This window comes from Acomys minous, assembly GCF_964271855.1.
Source record: "Acomys minous genome assembly, chromosome: 16".
Classification (NCBI taxonomy): Eukaryota; Metazoa; Chordata; class Mammalia; order Rodentia; family Muridae; genus Acomys; species Acomys minous.
The window spans coordinates 85,006,337-85,022,484 of NC_140498.1; the positions used below are offsets into that span (position 1 = coordinate 85,006,337).

The following is a 16,148-nucleotide window of genomic DNA, read 5'->3' on the forward strand; positions in this document are numbered from 1 at the left end:
AAAGCAGCAGCTACTCAGCCCACAGTCAACTCAGCACCCACAGACCACCGGCCTACCTCTAGGCCCTCACAGATAAATGTAAACTGACACTGTCACAGACATTCTTATTCAAACACATACATACACACACATACACACACACACACACACACACACACACATTCTCTCTCTCTCTCTCTCTCTCTCTCTCTCTCTCTCTCTCTCTCTCTCTCTCTCTTCCACTCTGCCAAGGCCTTTGATCTATCTTTCACTAGACAACACCAAGAATCAGAAAGAAGTGAATCACAAAAGTACCTAGAACAAAACTAGAAAACCACCCAAAAGGCACCTGCAAAATTCTAAAAGCCACCTGGGGAGACTGCACTGGTGGTGACTGCTCATCTCCTGAAAGGAGTTTACATAGTTCACCAAAGAGATGAGCAGTTCCCCACTGACTGACTTTGGATTTGGCCTTGTGACTTGCTTATGAGGCAGAGTGACACTGTGGCAGGTGCAGGCCTATACCTTGAAACTCTTCAAATGTTTCTGTTCTTTTTTAAATGTCTGCCCTCACTGTGGAAAGCGATGGTCCCATGGTCAGGAGAAAAAGCACTTAAGCAGAATGGTCTGATGAGAAACCTGGCTCCATCTAGGCCAAAACAACCAACTCACCTGGACCAACTCCAGCTTCTGGAGTTTAACAACTGCTGCACTTATGCTGCTGCTGTCTGTTACACAGCATGTGCCAGCAACAGCTACCTGATAGGACCAAGTGAACTGAAGTGGGATTCTTTTAAAAATAGGATTCAGGGCTGGGCATGGAGGTGCATGCTTTTAGTCCCAGAACTTGGGAGGCAGAGGCAGGCAGATCTCTGTGAGTTTGAGGCCAGCCTGGTCTACAGAGTGAGCCCAGGGCAGCCAAGGCTACACAGAGAAACCCTGTCTCGAAAAACAAAAACAAACAAACAAAAAAGGATTCATGGCTGGAGATTTAGCAAGTAGAAGGCTCTCAGTTCAGTCCTCAGTTCTGGAGTTTAATTACAATTTTGTTATCTTGTATCACAAAACTTGTGGCATTAATTCTATATAAATGAAACAGACCTTGAATGTTAGGGTCTATAGGCAGGAATAAACCCACTCTCAAGGTTAAGGTTAAGGAGACTCTAATAGGGCCAGGTGGTGATGGCGCACGCCTTTAATCCCAGCATTTGGGAGGCAGAGGCAGGCGGATCGCTGTGAGTTCAAAGCCAGCCTGGTCTACAAAGTGAGTCTAGGCCAGCCAAGGCTACACAGAGAGACCCTGTCTCGAAAAACCAAAAAAAAAAAAAAAAAGAGAGACTCTAATAAAGAAATAAATTCCCAAGACAATATACTACTATCTTAAGTTGTTATTTCCTTACCTTTCAGCTTAGTGACTTCAATCCTAAGTGTCTTCAATTTCTGCTTATAATCTTGCTTCTCTTTCACAATACAAGTCTCCGCCATCTTAGCTTCACGTAACGCATGCTCTAACAATTTAAACTTACCCGAACAGTCTGAAATGTGATTGACTGCTTCAATAATATCTTTGTCCTAAAACCAAGGGGAAAACTGTTAGGCTAGATTTCAAATTCCATGGAATCCATGAGGTGGTTCTTACTTAGACTGTATTGTGCAGTGAGTTCCTACCTAATGCCCTTCAGGGTAACTCAGTTGCTGTAACTCTATGCTAGCACCAAGTGACAAAGGAGTCAGGAAACACAGGAAGAAACTCCTATCTGCACTAAAGCAGTCATTTCAGTTTAGTTGGCTATCCTAGGACATCATGACACTGTATTTTCTCTAAGTTGAAAATCAGACGTTTAAAAGGCAAGGTCTCTTTACATAGCCCTGGATGTTCTGGAACTCACTATAGAGACTGGGCTGGCCTCAAACTCACAGAGACCACCTTCCTTTGCCTCCTAGTGCTCGGATTAAAGGCGTGCGCCACCACATCCAGCAAGAATCAGACAAGTTGATGGCCAGGCCAGATTGTTCAGCAAGTGTTGAGTTGGCAGCTCTTTGACTAGGATATTAGGCTCTGGATAAGTCTGGTAGGGATCCACACTTCCTACCTACTTTGAGCTTGTTAAAAGGACAGATTCTTAAGACCTCAACCAACAAACATGCTGCATTAGAAGCTTTTGTGGTTGAAGCTTCAAAAAAGGCATATACTTGCTGAAAAGCAATTCTAACGATAATTAGTATATAACCGTAAGTGTGGAGAAGTAGCTGTCGGGGGTTAGTCAGGTGCTCTGTGCACTCAGATGCCGAATTCTGGGCCCTGAGATCTGGTTGCAGTTCAGATGCTGGCACCGTCACATCCAATGATCAGTGTTCTGTAAACTTTGCTCCCTAGAGCAGGACAAGATGGCACATGCCTATAATCCTAGCACTCGGGAGGCAGAGGAAGGAGAATCTCTGTGAGTTTAAGGCCAGCCCAGTCTACAAAGTAAAGCTACACATGCACGCGCATGTGCACACTCCTCCCCCCAAAAAACCCTGTCTCAAAATAAAAACAAAACCAAAAACAAACAAAAAACCAATTTGCTTGGGCTGGAGAGATGGCTCAAAGGTTAAGAGCATATCTGCTTTTCAAAAAGTCCTGAGTTCAATTATCAGTCACCACATGGTGGCTCACAACCATCTGTAATGTGATTGATGCCCTCTTCTGGCCTGCAGGTGTACATGCAGACAAAACATTGTATACATAGTAATAAATAAATAAATCTTAAAAAAAAAAAAACCCAAAAACCACTTTGTTCCCCAGTTATCTGATTGGTTAATAATTAAGTTGCTAGCTGGGCGTGGTGGTGCACGCCTTTAATCCCAGTACTCGGGAGGCAGAGGCAGGCGAGTCCAGGACAACCAAGACTACACGGAGAAACCCTGTCTCGAAAAGCGAACAAGGAAAAATAATTAAGCTGCTGACAGGGTGAGAGAGGGCAGAAGGCAGCACTTCCGTTCCCAGTTACAGGGTGGCCGGTAGGCACCGTGAGAGGAGAAGAAAGAAGAGGAGGCAGAGAAAGGACCAGACGTGAATGGAGCAGAAGCAGCCCAGGAAGGGCCAATATGGCTGGAGAACAGCAAGACTAGCATAGTGCATTAGAAATAGATCAGGTCTGCCCAGTAAGAGAGTCCAAGCTTATTCATAAATCTAATAAACTTCTGTGCCAATTTTGGGGAGCTAGAGCAGGAGAACAGAAAAGACTCACCACCAAACTATAATTTATCTTCTCAGGTACTCAGTGGTAGAGCACTTGCCTAGCATGTGTAAGGTCCCAGGTTCACTCCTCAATCTCAGGCGCACGTGCTGAAATACCCTGACTAACGGGAGCCCCTTCCTGAGCACACCCACTGCTACAGAAGCACTACACATGCATTCTGAAACAAACCTTACAAACTCAGAGGGCTTACTGGGAGAAAAAGGATTGGGGTGGACCACTCACAGCCAGTGCAAGACTGATCATGGGGGCACACATCTGGAATCTCAGCATTCTGGAGGCTGAGGGAGGAGGACCAATGACTCCTAGGCCAGCCTGGGTTATATTACAAGTTTCAGGTCAGCAACAAAACAAAACAAAATCAAAACCACAGGAGGGGCTAAGGATGTAGCTCAGTGGTAGAATGCTACCTAGCAAGCAAAAGCTCCTGGGGTCCGTCCCTAGCAACATAAATAAGCAAATTTGTTTCATTAAGCAAAACAATAACACCAACAACAAAAGTCTGTGACCAGACCAGTATAAAAATAGTAAGCATTAAAACAATGACAAGAGAGACAAGTCCCTTAATCCTGTCAACCTTAAACAAGGAGCTTAAGGAGTTCCTGCTTCTGTTTTTCTCTGTATGTCCTAATAAGCATGTGCCTCTAGCAGATTATTTCCTTCAAAACAGAACTCTGCCTGGAGGCACATTGCTTCTTTTTTATGAATGCACTGTCCTAACATGAGGGAAGCTGCATCATTAGCTCACAGGCTCTACCAGGGCTGTGGTGGACACCATGCTGGCAACTATTTTAACTAAAGCTAATTCTACAGATTTTCATATTTCTATTTAATTTTCAGAAAGCTTGCTCATGATTATACAGCATTAGTGTCAGGAAAATTACATATGAACTCATGCGAATGTCCCACTACAGCAACATCATAGCCCTGCTTAGCAACTGCCCAAGGGGCATGAGGCACAGGAGCTCTCTCTGAAGAGGCCATGTGTCACACTCTACCAATGTTTGACAGCTGCCAGTTTAGTTTACCTCTTGGTTTTGGGGGATTTTTTTGTTTTGTTTTTTCTTTGTTTGTTTGGTTGGTTGGTTGGTTTGGTTTTTCCAGACAGGGTTTCTCTGTGTATCCCTGGCTGTCCTGGAACTCTCTTTGTAGACCAGGCTGGCCTCGAACTCACAGAGATCTGCTTGCCTCTGCCTCCTGAGTGCTGGGCTTAACAGTGTGCGCCGCCACCACCCAGCTTCTTTTTGTTCTAATAAAAGACTAACAAGGATCCACCTAATGGTCAGCATCTTCAGGAGACCACAGCAGATACCTAGGAAAGAAACAGACTCACTGAGATGAAGTGCAGCGGCTTTGGGAGTACCACGTAAACCTGGTCCTTCCATTTCTGGAGGGAGAAGGTGAAATGGGCACTGCTGACAGCTCTGCTTCCGGGCTGCTAGGGACTAGGAGAAAGATGAAGCACGCGGATGAGCTCTGCGGGGAGCAGAGTCTGGGACAGAGGTAGAGCGGTTCAGTTACCTTTAGCTTTATCATGGTAGTGAGAGCCTGCTCTCTAGCTTGCAATTGTCCTATCTGAGCAGACAGTTCCACTAACGTGCTGCTGAGATTTTCATTTCTAGCCTACAAGGGAACAACACAGAAAATACTCATTGAGCCTGTTAATGCCTCCATTGTGCTACTAACCACAAACAGTCCTTTCTCTATTTCTTAACTTAGCATTTTTTTTTTTTTTGGTTTTTCTTTTCTTTTCTTTTCTTTTCTTTTTTTTTTTGGTTTTTTTCGAGACAGGGTTTCTCTGTGTAGCCTCGGCCATCCTGGACTCACTTTGTAGACAAGGCTGGCCTCGAACTCACAGAGACCCGCCTGCCTCTGCCTCCCGAGTGCGGGGATTAAAGGCGTGGGCCACCACGCCCGGCTTTTTTTTGGTTTTTCGAGACAGGGTTTCCTCTGTGTATTCCTGGCTGTCCTGGACTTGCTTTGTAGACCAAGCTGGCCTCGAACTCCCAGGAATCCACCTGCCTCTGCCTTCTGAGTGCTGGGATTAAAGGCGTGCACCGCCACACCTGGTTTAAATTAACATTTAAAAAAAAATAAGATGGGGTAAGTAAGTAATCATTAAAAAGGAACACAGGGGCTGAAGAGATGGCTCAGTAGTTAAGAGTGCTGCTTATTCTTCCAGAGGTCCTGAGTTCAATTCCCAGCAACCACATGGTGGCTCACAACCATCCATAATGTGATCTGATACCCTCTTCTGCAGATAAAGCACTCATATGCAATAAATAAATAAATAAATAAATCTTTAAAAAAAATAGAAAATATAAAAGAACACAAATGCCCATTCCTCTATTAACTCTAGCTTCCTCTCTCCTGGCCGTGGTGGCGCAGCCTTTAATCCCCGCACCCGGGAGGCAGAGGCAGGCGGGTCTTTGTGAGTTCAAGGCCACCTGTCTACAAAGGGAATCCAGGACAGCCAAGGCTACATAGGGAAACCCTATCTTGAAAAACCCAAAAAATAAAAAATAAAAAAAACAAAACAAACAAAAAAACCCAAAAACTCTAGCTTCCTCTCAATACTTAGCAATTGATCGAACTCATACTGATTTATATAGGTTATGTTTATAAACATGCCTTTTTAATTTTTTAAATAAAATTATTTTATTTTAATTAACTCACAAATAAAACACCACACAGCTTGTTTAAGGTCCCAGGTTCTATGCCTTTCCGTGAACACAGTTAGAAGAGACATAATGAACAAATGAGAACTGGGTTTTCATTAAAGGAAACAGTCTTAGTGACTTCTGCCCATCTTTTTTTGTTTTGCTTTGTTTCCAAACAGGGTTACTCTGTGTAGGCTTGACTGTTCTGGACTTGATTTTATAGACTAGATTGGCCTCGAACTCACAAAGATCTGCCTGCCTCTGCCTCTGCCTCTGCCTCCTGAGTACTGGGATTAAAGGCATGCACCACCATACCTGGCTGCACATCTTTTTTAACATCTGGGCTAAAAGAACTTTACACTGGGCTTGGCTCCTCAATATGCCAGTATACATTTGCCCATATCATTCTATATAAAGTGAAACACAAAAAGCGAGTCATTACATAAACTGGACTTGGGGGATAGTGACATGCCCACAAGCAGTCACCAGTTACAACAAATAGAGCTTCATGATGCAGGGCCTCGGAAGGAGGGAGTGTGTGTGGACAGAACAGACGTGAAGACTCTGTACTTTGCACTCACGTTTGCTATGACCCTAAAACTGCTCTAAAGCTCAGCGCTTAGCTGAGAATGGTGACACACACTGTAATTATAGCATCCAGGAGGCTGAGGCAGAAGGATTAAAAGTTTGAGACCAGCCTGGGGTACATAGTAAGACTATTTTAAATAAATAAATAAGAAAGAAAGAATAAAATACTGAAAAGTCGATCTTAACAATTTTACCCTATGTTTCTGGCTTTGGTGTGGGTATTTATTGTACTGGATAGACCTTAGGTTAATCTCAGAACTTCAGAGGCCGAGACTGGGGAACTGCAGGTTCAACACTAGCTAGGAGACTTAGGGAGACATGTTTTTTAAAAAATAAAAAATAAAAAAGCCTGTAATCCCTGCACTTGGGAGGCAGAGGCAGGTGGATCTCTGAGTTCGAGGCCAGCCTGGTCTATAGAGTGAGTCCAGGGCAGCCAGGGCTACACAGAGAAACCCTGTCTTGAAAAACAAAAACAAACAAACAAAAAAGGTAATGAGTGGTGGTGTATGCCTTTAATCCCAACACTAAAAAAAAAAAAAAGAAGGACAATGCTTCTAAACCAAACAGCATTATGGACTGTGGTGAAACTTCACCTCTAGGAACAGAGCAGTGCAGTGCAGCTAGCCAGAAAGCATGGAGAACACAAAGTTAAGATGGATAGAACATACACACTGTACACGTCCATATACACACCCATTTTTTTTGGGTGGGGTGGGGGGGTTCACAACAGGGTCTGTCTGTGTAGCCTTGGCTGTCCTGGCCTCGCTTTGTAGACCAGGCTGGCCTCGAACTCACAGCGATCCGCCTGCCTCTGCCTCCCGAGTGCTGGGATTAAAGGTGTGTGCCACCACGCTCAGCTCACACATCCATTTTTAATGTCGACATTTAAAGTTATTTTTTTTTCTGTAACTGAAACCCAGAATAGTGAAGATGATCAAAAAATGAAAACCTACCTCAAGGTCTTCGGAGAGGAGGGCAGAGTGTGTAGCCTTTTGAGCCATTTCCTGAAGCTGTTGCTGAGTCTTCTGAAGCGTTTTCTGACATTCTATCTGATTGGATTCAAGGATCTTGACCTTCTTCATGAGTGACTTGATTATCTCAGTTCTTTTATGCAGCTCACCTAAGGGAAACTTCAGTCACTGTGTCTGTACTGAGATGCAACAGGCAGCATTTTCAAAATCAGTGACTATAAAGTAAAGGCGTGTTCAACATCTTAAAAACATTTTACTGTGAAATGCACAATATCATATATATTCTAGAAATAAATACTGACACCAACCCGGAAGTCACCTTCCTAAACATAATCTCTCTTAATTCCCACTTTCCAAGCCACCACCCTCATCTTCATAATCACTTCCTTGCTGCCCACTCGCTCCTCATGCTAAGGCTGGGACGCCAGGTGCCTGCCCACCACTGAGCAACACTCCTATCTCTGCATCACCCGCCAAAGCATAATCTGAGCCGTATATAGAAGGAAATATACTCAAGTGTTTGTCTCTTCACTTGTAAGATCCTGTGTTCCTAGCTAATGCTGCTACATGCAGTCTACTAAATTCTAACACCAACATGTCTACATCTACTCTGCTATTGGTTCTGCCGCCCGCTCTGCACTGTAAACTGTGCTGCTCTGAATATCCATGCATGTGTCTTGGGGCTATGTGCTTTGCTATTCAAAATGTGGTCCTTGAGCCTGCAGCACTAGTATCATTGGGGATATTTCTAGAAGAATTCCCTAACGTTCGCATGGCCTTGTTTATCTGTGATACCAGCACCACAGTGCTTGGCAGGTGAAGACAGTAAGATTAGGAGCTCAGAATCATCCTTTGCTACAGAGCAAGTTCAAAACCAGCCTGAGCCACAGAATACCCTGTGTCAAAAGTTAAAAATGAAAAAATAAAAAACAGAGCACTGAAGATATGACACAGCAGTTAAGAGCTTTGCGCTGCTCTTGCTGAGGACGCAGCCTGACTCCTTGTACCTGCACTCAGCAGCTCATAACTGCCTCTAACTCCACTCCAGGGGAGGAGACTCTATCAAAGCACCCTGTCAGGCACCAGCACCCACCCACGTGCACATGTGCACACACATATCTACATAATAAAAGTAAATAAAGACTGAAGGGATGGCTCAGTGGTTAGGAGCGCTTGCTGCTCTCACAGACATAGGGTTCTTTCCCAATACCACACGGCAGCTCACAGCTCCCTGCACTGCCAGTTTCAGGTGATTAACACACTCTCCTGGCCTGGGAGGGCACCAGGCACATATGTGATGCATGCACATACAACCATGCAAAGCACCCGCACACATAACATAAAATAATAAGTGAATCTATTGAAAAAATAAGTAAGAGACTGCTGGGTGTGGTTGTGCACATCTTTAATCCCAGTACTTGGGAGGTAGAATCCCACCTATCAAGATCTCTGTGAGTTCAAGGCCAGCCCAGTCTACATCATGAGTTCCAGGACAGCCAGGATTACATGGAGAAACCCTGTCTCAAAGGGGAAAAAGGGGGAAAAGAAAACAGCAACAAAACAAAACAAAACAAAACAAAAAAACCAAGGAGTTAAGGGATGGTTCAATGATTAACAGCATTGGCTGCTCTTCCTAAGGACCAAAGTTCCCATCACCCACATGGTGGCTTACAATTTTAACTCCACTCCCAGGATCCAGTGCTCTCTTCTGGCCTCTGAACACACTGCACGTATGTGGTGTACAGACAAACATAAAGGCAAGACCCCCACACATACTTTTCTTTTTTAATAAAAAAGGCAATGGTGATGCACACCTTTAATCCTAGCACTCAGAAGGCAGAGGCAGGCAGATCTCTGTGAGTTCAAGGCCAGTTTGGTCTACAGAGTGAGTTCCAGGACTGACAAGGCAACACGGGGAAACTCTGGAAAAATCAAAATAAACAAACAAATAAAATAGCCAAAAAACAGAACAAACAAATAAACAAACAAGCAAAAAACAAAAAACCAAAGAATGTAGACTCTTAATCCCAAATCTCTTTGCATTTTTTTTTGTTTTGTTTTTTGAGACAGGGTTTCTCTGTGTAACTTTGGCTGTCCTAGACACACTTTGCAGACCAGGCTGGCCTCGAACTCACAGCAATCCGCCTGCCTCTGCCTCCTGAGTGCTGGGATTATAGAATCCCAAATCTCTTATATCAGAAACTACTTTTTGGTTGGGTACTGGGGGTGGTAGGATGGAACCCAGGACTTCAAGGATGTTCAGATATTTTCCCAGTGAGCTATATTCTGTAGCCCACAATCTGCACAGCAACTCAAGTGAAAATTCCTGGAGGTGGACCAGCTGGACCATGCAGAATATCTTTCAGCCTTTGGACCCTTCCTTACAGGATAGGTATGTCCTCAACTTTCCTAGGTACTTTGAAATGATTTCCCAAATTAACCGTGGCAAGTTACTCCCAAAAGCAGAATTAGCCTTCCTGCGTCTATCTTCACACACATGTGATTAAAAAAAATTTTTTTTAAGTAGTATGAACAGCCAGGTGTTGTGACAGCCACCTTTAGTGCCAGCACTGAGGAGGTAGAGGCAGGTGAATCTGTGTGAGTTCAAGGCCAGGAGTACAGAGTGTGTTCTAGGACAGCCAGGGATACATAATGAGACCCTGTCATTCATTCATTCATTGAGTCATTGATTCATTCACTGTTTGTTTGTTTGTTCATTTTTAGTTGTTTGAGACAGGATTTCTCTAGATAACAGCTCTAGCTGTCATGGAATTCACTTTGTAGACCAGGATGACCTGGAACTTAGAGATTCACCTGCCTTTGCCTTCCAAGTATAGAATCAATGGTGTGTGCCACCACACCTGACTGAGACTGTCTTTAAAAAAAAAAAACAGTGTAAAGATACTTCTTAAATAACAGAAACTATATATGGACACCAGGATCCAGTTTTTGAGGTAAACAATATTCAGTCTTGGGTGTACAGATTAGCGGAGGTGCCTGCCTGGCATTCAGAGGGCTCTGTTCATCTTCAATAAGTTCTTCATGGAAAGAGGAAAACTGAGTCATCAGGGAAGCACAGACTGTAATGATAGATCATTTCATGTTTGCTATCAGGTTTTGGTAAAGAGAGCCAACTCTACAGCTATATACCATTTGGAATTTTTGAGACAAGGCCTCATGAACCTCAGGCTGGCTTCAAATTTACTATGTAGCAAAGGATGTCTTTGGCCTCCTGGTCATCTGACCTCTACTGACCAGGCTGGTTTCTAAGGTGCTGGGATAGAACCCAATTCTCCACTCATGCTAAGCAAGCACTCTACCAACCTAGCTATATTCCCAGTGCTATTTTACATTTTTTGAAATTATATTTATGGGACAGAGAAATGGCTCAGTAGCTAAGAGCACTGCTGCTCTTCTAGGGGACCCAGCATAACAGTTTATAAGCACCTGGGACTCCAGTCCCAGGGGATCCATCACCATTTCCCGGCCTCCTCTATCACTGCATACACATGGTGCACAGATACACAAACACATAAAGTAACTTTTATTTGTCTTTTGTTTGGTTTTGCTTTGTTTTGTTTTGGTTTGTTTTTTTCAAGACAGGATTTCTCTGTGTAGCCTTGGCTGTCCTAGACTCACTTTGTAGACCAGGCTGGCCTCGAACTCACAGAGATCCGCTTGCCTCTGCCTCCCGAGTGCTGGGATTAAAGGCGTGCGCCACCACGCCCAACTATAAAGTAATTTTTAACTTAGTTATTTATGGTATTTATAAGGACTTGAGTGTTGTAAAATCACCAGGTACCTTGTGGGAGTCAACTCTCTCTCCACTAGGTAGGTCCTAGACACTGAACTCAGGCTGTCTGCTTAGCAATGCGCACCTTCACCTGCTCAACCATCATGCCACCCCTGCTTTAAAACGTGACAATGGCGACCCAGGGCTTTGCGCATTCCCTACCACTGAGCTACATCCACAGCTGTTGCTCATGTTAACACGGTGTTTAACTGTAGCTCTTGGCCAGTACTTTTCCTACACTTGAGCACCCTGCCTTCGTGTGTCTGGACATCTGAGGTGACTATTTGTCAAGCCCCCCATCTTCAGCAGGAATGAATCCCAGGACATCAGGAGCCGCACTCTTTACCTCTTGCTTAAGCGCTTCCTTATGAGCCCTCTCAATGTCAGCGCATACAACAGATGGAGCTACATGTTTCTGACCTTCTAATTTGCTGCAACGTTCCTCCAAAGTCAACACCTTCTGCCGATCCTCCTCCCATGAGAGCAGCTGTCGATGATGCACTGCAACCATGTCATTGAGCTCTTTATCTCGGTCTTTCAATTCTCCAACAAGCAACTGCAGTTCCTTCCGCTGTTTCTCAATAGTGGAACTCTCAACTTCTGATCCGATGTTCTAAACATGGAGGATGGTTTGGATAAAGGCAATGCCATACATCAGCCACAATATACTTTCCAAACAATTATACTCCTTTGTGGCCAACTCCGGGTTTGTTTTTGTTTTTGTTTTTCAAGACAGGGTCTCTCTGTGTAGCCTTGGCTATCCTGGACTCACTTTGTAGACCAGGCTGTGATTAAAGGCGTGCGCCACCACTGCCCAGCTTGTGGCCAACTCTGAATTGTGAAATTGAGGGGGTTTTGTTTGTTTGATTGGTTTTTCATTTTTCAAGACAGGATTTTTCTGTGGAACAGCCCTGGCTGTCCTGGACTCACTTTGTAGACCAGGCTGGCCTCGAACTCACAGCGATCCGCCTGCCTCTGCCTCCCGAGTGCAGGGATTAAAGGCGTGCACTACCCAGCTCACACACAGTTCTTTTAGATCCATTCCTATAACTTCTGGCTGACCACAATACACTCAGCTTCTGCTCACCCCGACCCCCACTCTTTGCTGTCAATCTTCCTGTTCTGGTCAGCAGTGCTATTCCCTACACTGGCCTCCTGTGTGCTCCAGCACATGCACACGTGCACACGTGCACACACCTGCAGATGCCTGTGTGTGTGTGTGTGCGGTTATAGAGCTCAAACCCAGAGCATTAATGAACATGTGGTTTAGCTGAGATACATTCCCAATCCTCGGCCTAGAAATTCTAGGGAAATCAAGGAAAGGTAAACATAGTTTTGTTTTTTTTTGCTTTGTTTTGTTTTTCAAGACAGGTCTCTCTGTGTAGCCTTGGCTGTTCTGGACTCGATTTGTAGACCAGGCTGGCCTCAAACTCACAGTGATCCATCTGCCTCTGTCTCCCGAGTGCTGGGATTAAAGGCATGCACCACCACGCCTGGCTGAAACAGTTATTTTTAACAATATTATAATAAATTCTTCTCAAAGAATGGGGATTTTAATCTGTTAGGAAATAATTAAGATGGATGTGGTGCGTAGTGTCACACGCCTTTAATCCAGGACTCAGGAGGTAGAGACAGGAGGATCGTTGTTCGAGGCCAGCCTGGTCTATAAAGTGAGTTCAGGACAGTCAAGGCTATACAGAGAAATCCTGTCTCAAAAAACAAAACAAAACAGAACAAACAAAAAAAGAAAGCTGGACGTGTGATACAAGTCTTTAGTCCCAGCACTCTGGAGGTAGAGAAAGGTGGATCTCTATGAGTTCAAGGCCGGTCTGGCCTATATATCAAGTTACAAGCCAGCCAGAACAATATCCCTGTGGCTACAACAACAAAAATAAATAAATAAAAATGAAAGAAAAGGCCCAGGCAGTGGTGGCACACGCCTTCAATCCCAGCACTCAGGAGGCAGAGGCAGGTGGATCTCTGTGAGTTGGAGGCCAGCCTGGTCTACAAATCACGTCCAGGACAGTCAAGGCTACACAGAGAAACCCTGTCCGGTAAAAAAAAAAAACTAAAACCAAACCAAAACAAACAAACAAAAAAAACAAAACAAAAAAAAGAGAGAAAATAATTAAACTCTAAATATTAGCAGACATATTACTGAAATACACTCAATCTAATCAAGGGCAATTAAATATTGTTGCTTGTCCAAACTCAACATATATAATTAAAAACAAGGGCAGAGATGATGCAGGACACAGGTTTGGTTCTTAGTACTCACATAGCAGCTCAAAACTGTCTGTTCCAGGGTATCTGATGCTCTTTTCTGCATCCACCTCTGGCACCAGGCACACGTGGTGTACACATTATACACCCATACTCAGAAAATAAAAAATGAATCTGAAAAGGGGTAGGATGGTTCAGCAGACAAAGCTGCCTGCCTTACAGCCTGGGGATCTGAATTCAATGCCTAGAACCCAGGGAAAGTTGGAGGGAGAACCTACCAATTCCACCAAACTGTCCTCTGGCTTCCACATGTGTACTGGTGCTGTATCCACACAGGCACGTCACATACACACACATAATTTTAAGAAATAGGCCAGGCGTAGTGGTGCTTATCAAGACAAGAATGATACATCATTTTTCTAGGTTATTATTATCATTTGTTTTGTTTTTTGTCTTTCTGAAGTGTTTCTCTGTGTAGTCCTGGCTGTCCTGGAACTCATTCTGTAGACCAGGTTGGCCTCGAACTCACAGAGATCCACCTGCTTCTACCTCCTCCCAAGTGCTGGGATTAGTTTGTGTCATCACCACCTGGCTATAACAAACCATTTTTTTTTAAAGATTTATTTTATTTATTGCATATGAGGGCTTTACAGAAGAGGGCAGCAGATCTCATTACAGATGGTTGTGAACCACCATGTGGTTGCTGGGAATTGAACTCAGGACCTCTGGAAGAGCAGGCACTCTTAACCACTGAGCCATCTCTCTAGCCCTGACAAACCATTTTTAAAGTCTAGTGTATGGCAGGTCCTATCAACTCCAATCTGGAGTTGGCCACTTAGTGGTTATATAACCTTAATCAAGCTACTCAGCTTCTCTCAGCCTTACTTGTTTGTTTGTTTGCTTTGAAGGTAGGATTTCTCTGTCTGTCCTGGACTTGATTTGTAGACCAGGCTGGCCTGAAACTCACAGCGATCCGCCTGCCTCTGCCTCCTGAGTGCTGGGATTACAGGCGTGTGCCACTGCGCCCGGCCTCAGCCCTAGTTCTTTCCCTTAAAAATGGTAACAAAAGTTCTAAAGAACTTGCACATGCTTGGGCAATGTCTCCTGAGCAATATCTACAGTATTTTAAAATTATTATTAATTTTGTGTTTTGCAGCATGTACATCTGTGTATCACTTGCATGCCTGGGGCCTGTGTTGGTCAGAAGTTGGTATCAGATTTGCTGGAAATGACGTTTGTGAGCCACCATGTGACCACTGGGAATCAATCTTTTGGAAGAGCAGCAAGTGCTCTGAACCAACTACTAAGCCACCTTTCCAGCTCCCACAGCCTTAAAAACAAAAACAAAACAAAACGAACCTTTTGAGCTCCTTGCCCTTTGGCTCACTCTGGCCTTGATATTTCCAGCCTCCGAAGCATCTGGGATTGCAGGCCTGTGGTTTTGTAGGTGCCTGGTATATAGTAATCCCTCAACATTGGCTGCTGTTGTTTTATTGCAGGGCCATTATTATTATTTATTTTTAAAGTACAATTAGACAGGGCCTTGCTATGCAGCCTTGGTTGGCCTTGAACTCACAGAAATTAATATGCCTTTACTTCCCAAGTTTGAAGGTTTGCACCATCACACCTGGCTTAAATCGTATGTACGTGTGTGCGTAAGAGGACAACTTTCATGAGTTGGCTCTGTCCTTCTACCATATGGATTCCAGGGCCAGAACACCAATCATCAGGCCAGCTTCATGTATTTAAAGACAGTAAATAAAGCTGGGATATGAGGATTCAGAACCCAGGAGACACAGGAATTAAAGTGGGGGTGAGAACGATGCCAGTATGGTCTATATAGGGCATACAGGGGTTCATGGACAGGATCACGTCATTGTGAAAGATTTGTAAAAAAAATGATTTATCTCACACACACACACACACACACACGTGGAATTCCAATTCACAATACCCGAATTCAGTCTATAAGAACGGCAGGAAGGGGCATGGAGCTCAGTGGAGGAAAACGGGCTACCAAAAACTGTTCCATGTCACGCTACACTCATACATGAACGCACACCTTGGGCAAATTCACTTTTAAGACTGTCAAAGTGAAGTGAGAAAGTCCTTCCGCTCGCCGGGCTACTGTTAAATAAACGAGGGAGGGCAAGGCGCCTATCACCGTTCAACAGCAATGCCCTGGGGCTCGCGCCGCGGCTCTGGGCGCGAGGTTTTGTTGGGCTGAGGAAACGGCCTCTCCGTTCCCTCTCTGCTCCGTCTCCCGGGGCAGCGGCGCTCACCTGGCGCCGGACCAACAAGGTCACCGAAGGGTTCATGGGTGATGTCCCCAGCCCTAGAGAGTCTGTGCCAGCAGCGTCAGCTCAGAAACGCCATAGGTGCCTGGCCGCAGGGGCGATGGCGAGGCCGCAGCCCGGGACGCCGCGCCCTCCAGGCCACGCATGCGCACCCAAACCGCCCTGCCACGCTAGGGCGTCGCGCAGGAGGACGCTCCAAGTCTCGCGAGACTTGGGACCGGGCTCACAGCCTGAGAACGCGAACCTGTTTTCCCACGGTGAAAAGTCTCCTAGAGAAGCGTTGCAGGGGGAAAAGTGGATCAAAAGAGTCCCAGTACCCCTAGTTCACTTGCTTTCTGGCTTCTCGTAGCTAAGGGGTAGCTGTTTGCTTTCCTGTGGATATGTGGTGTGAAAAA

At 44.8% G+C, this 16,148-nt stretch overlaps 1 protein-coding gene across 1 annotated transcript in view; it reads right to left on the bottom strand.

Annotated features, from left to right (window-relative positions):
• Nucleotides 1-15,899, bottom strand: part of CCDC62 (coiled-coil domain containing 62) — a gene marked incomplete at its 5' end in the record, with an annotated part of 49,454 nt that extends 33,555 nt beyond the window's left edge. The window contains 7 exon segments of the mRNA XM_084762687.1: nt 1,380-1,551; nt 4,743-4,844; nt 7,423-7,589; nt 11,654-11,846; nt 15,739-15,799; nt 15,801-15,815; nt 15,817-15,899. Of these exon segments, the coding sequence (XP_084618813.1) occupies nt 1,380-1,551; nt 4,743-4,844; nt 7,423-7,589; nt 11,654-11,846; nt 15,739-15,799; nt 15,801-15,815; nt 15,817-15,899 (793 nt within the window).
• Between the last annotated feature and the right edge of the window lie 249 nt (nt 15,900-16,148).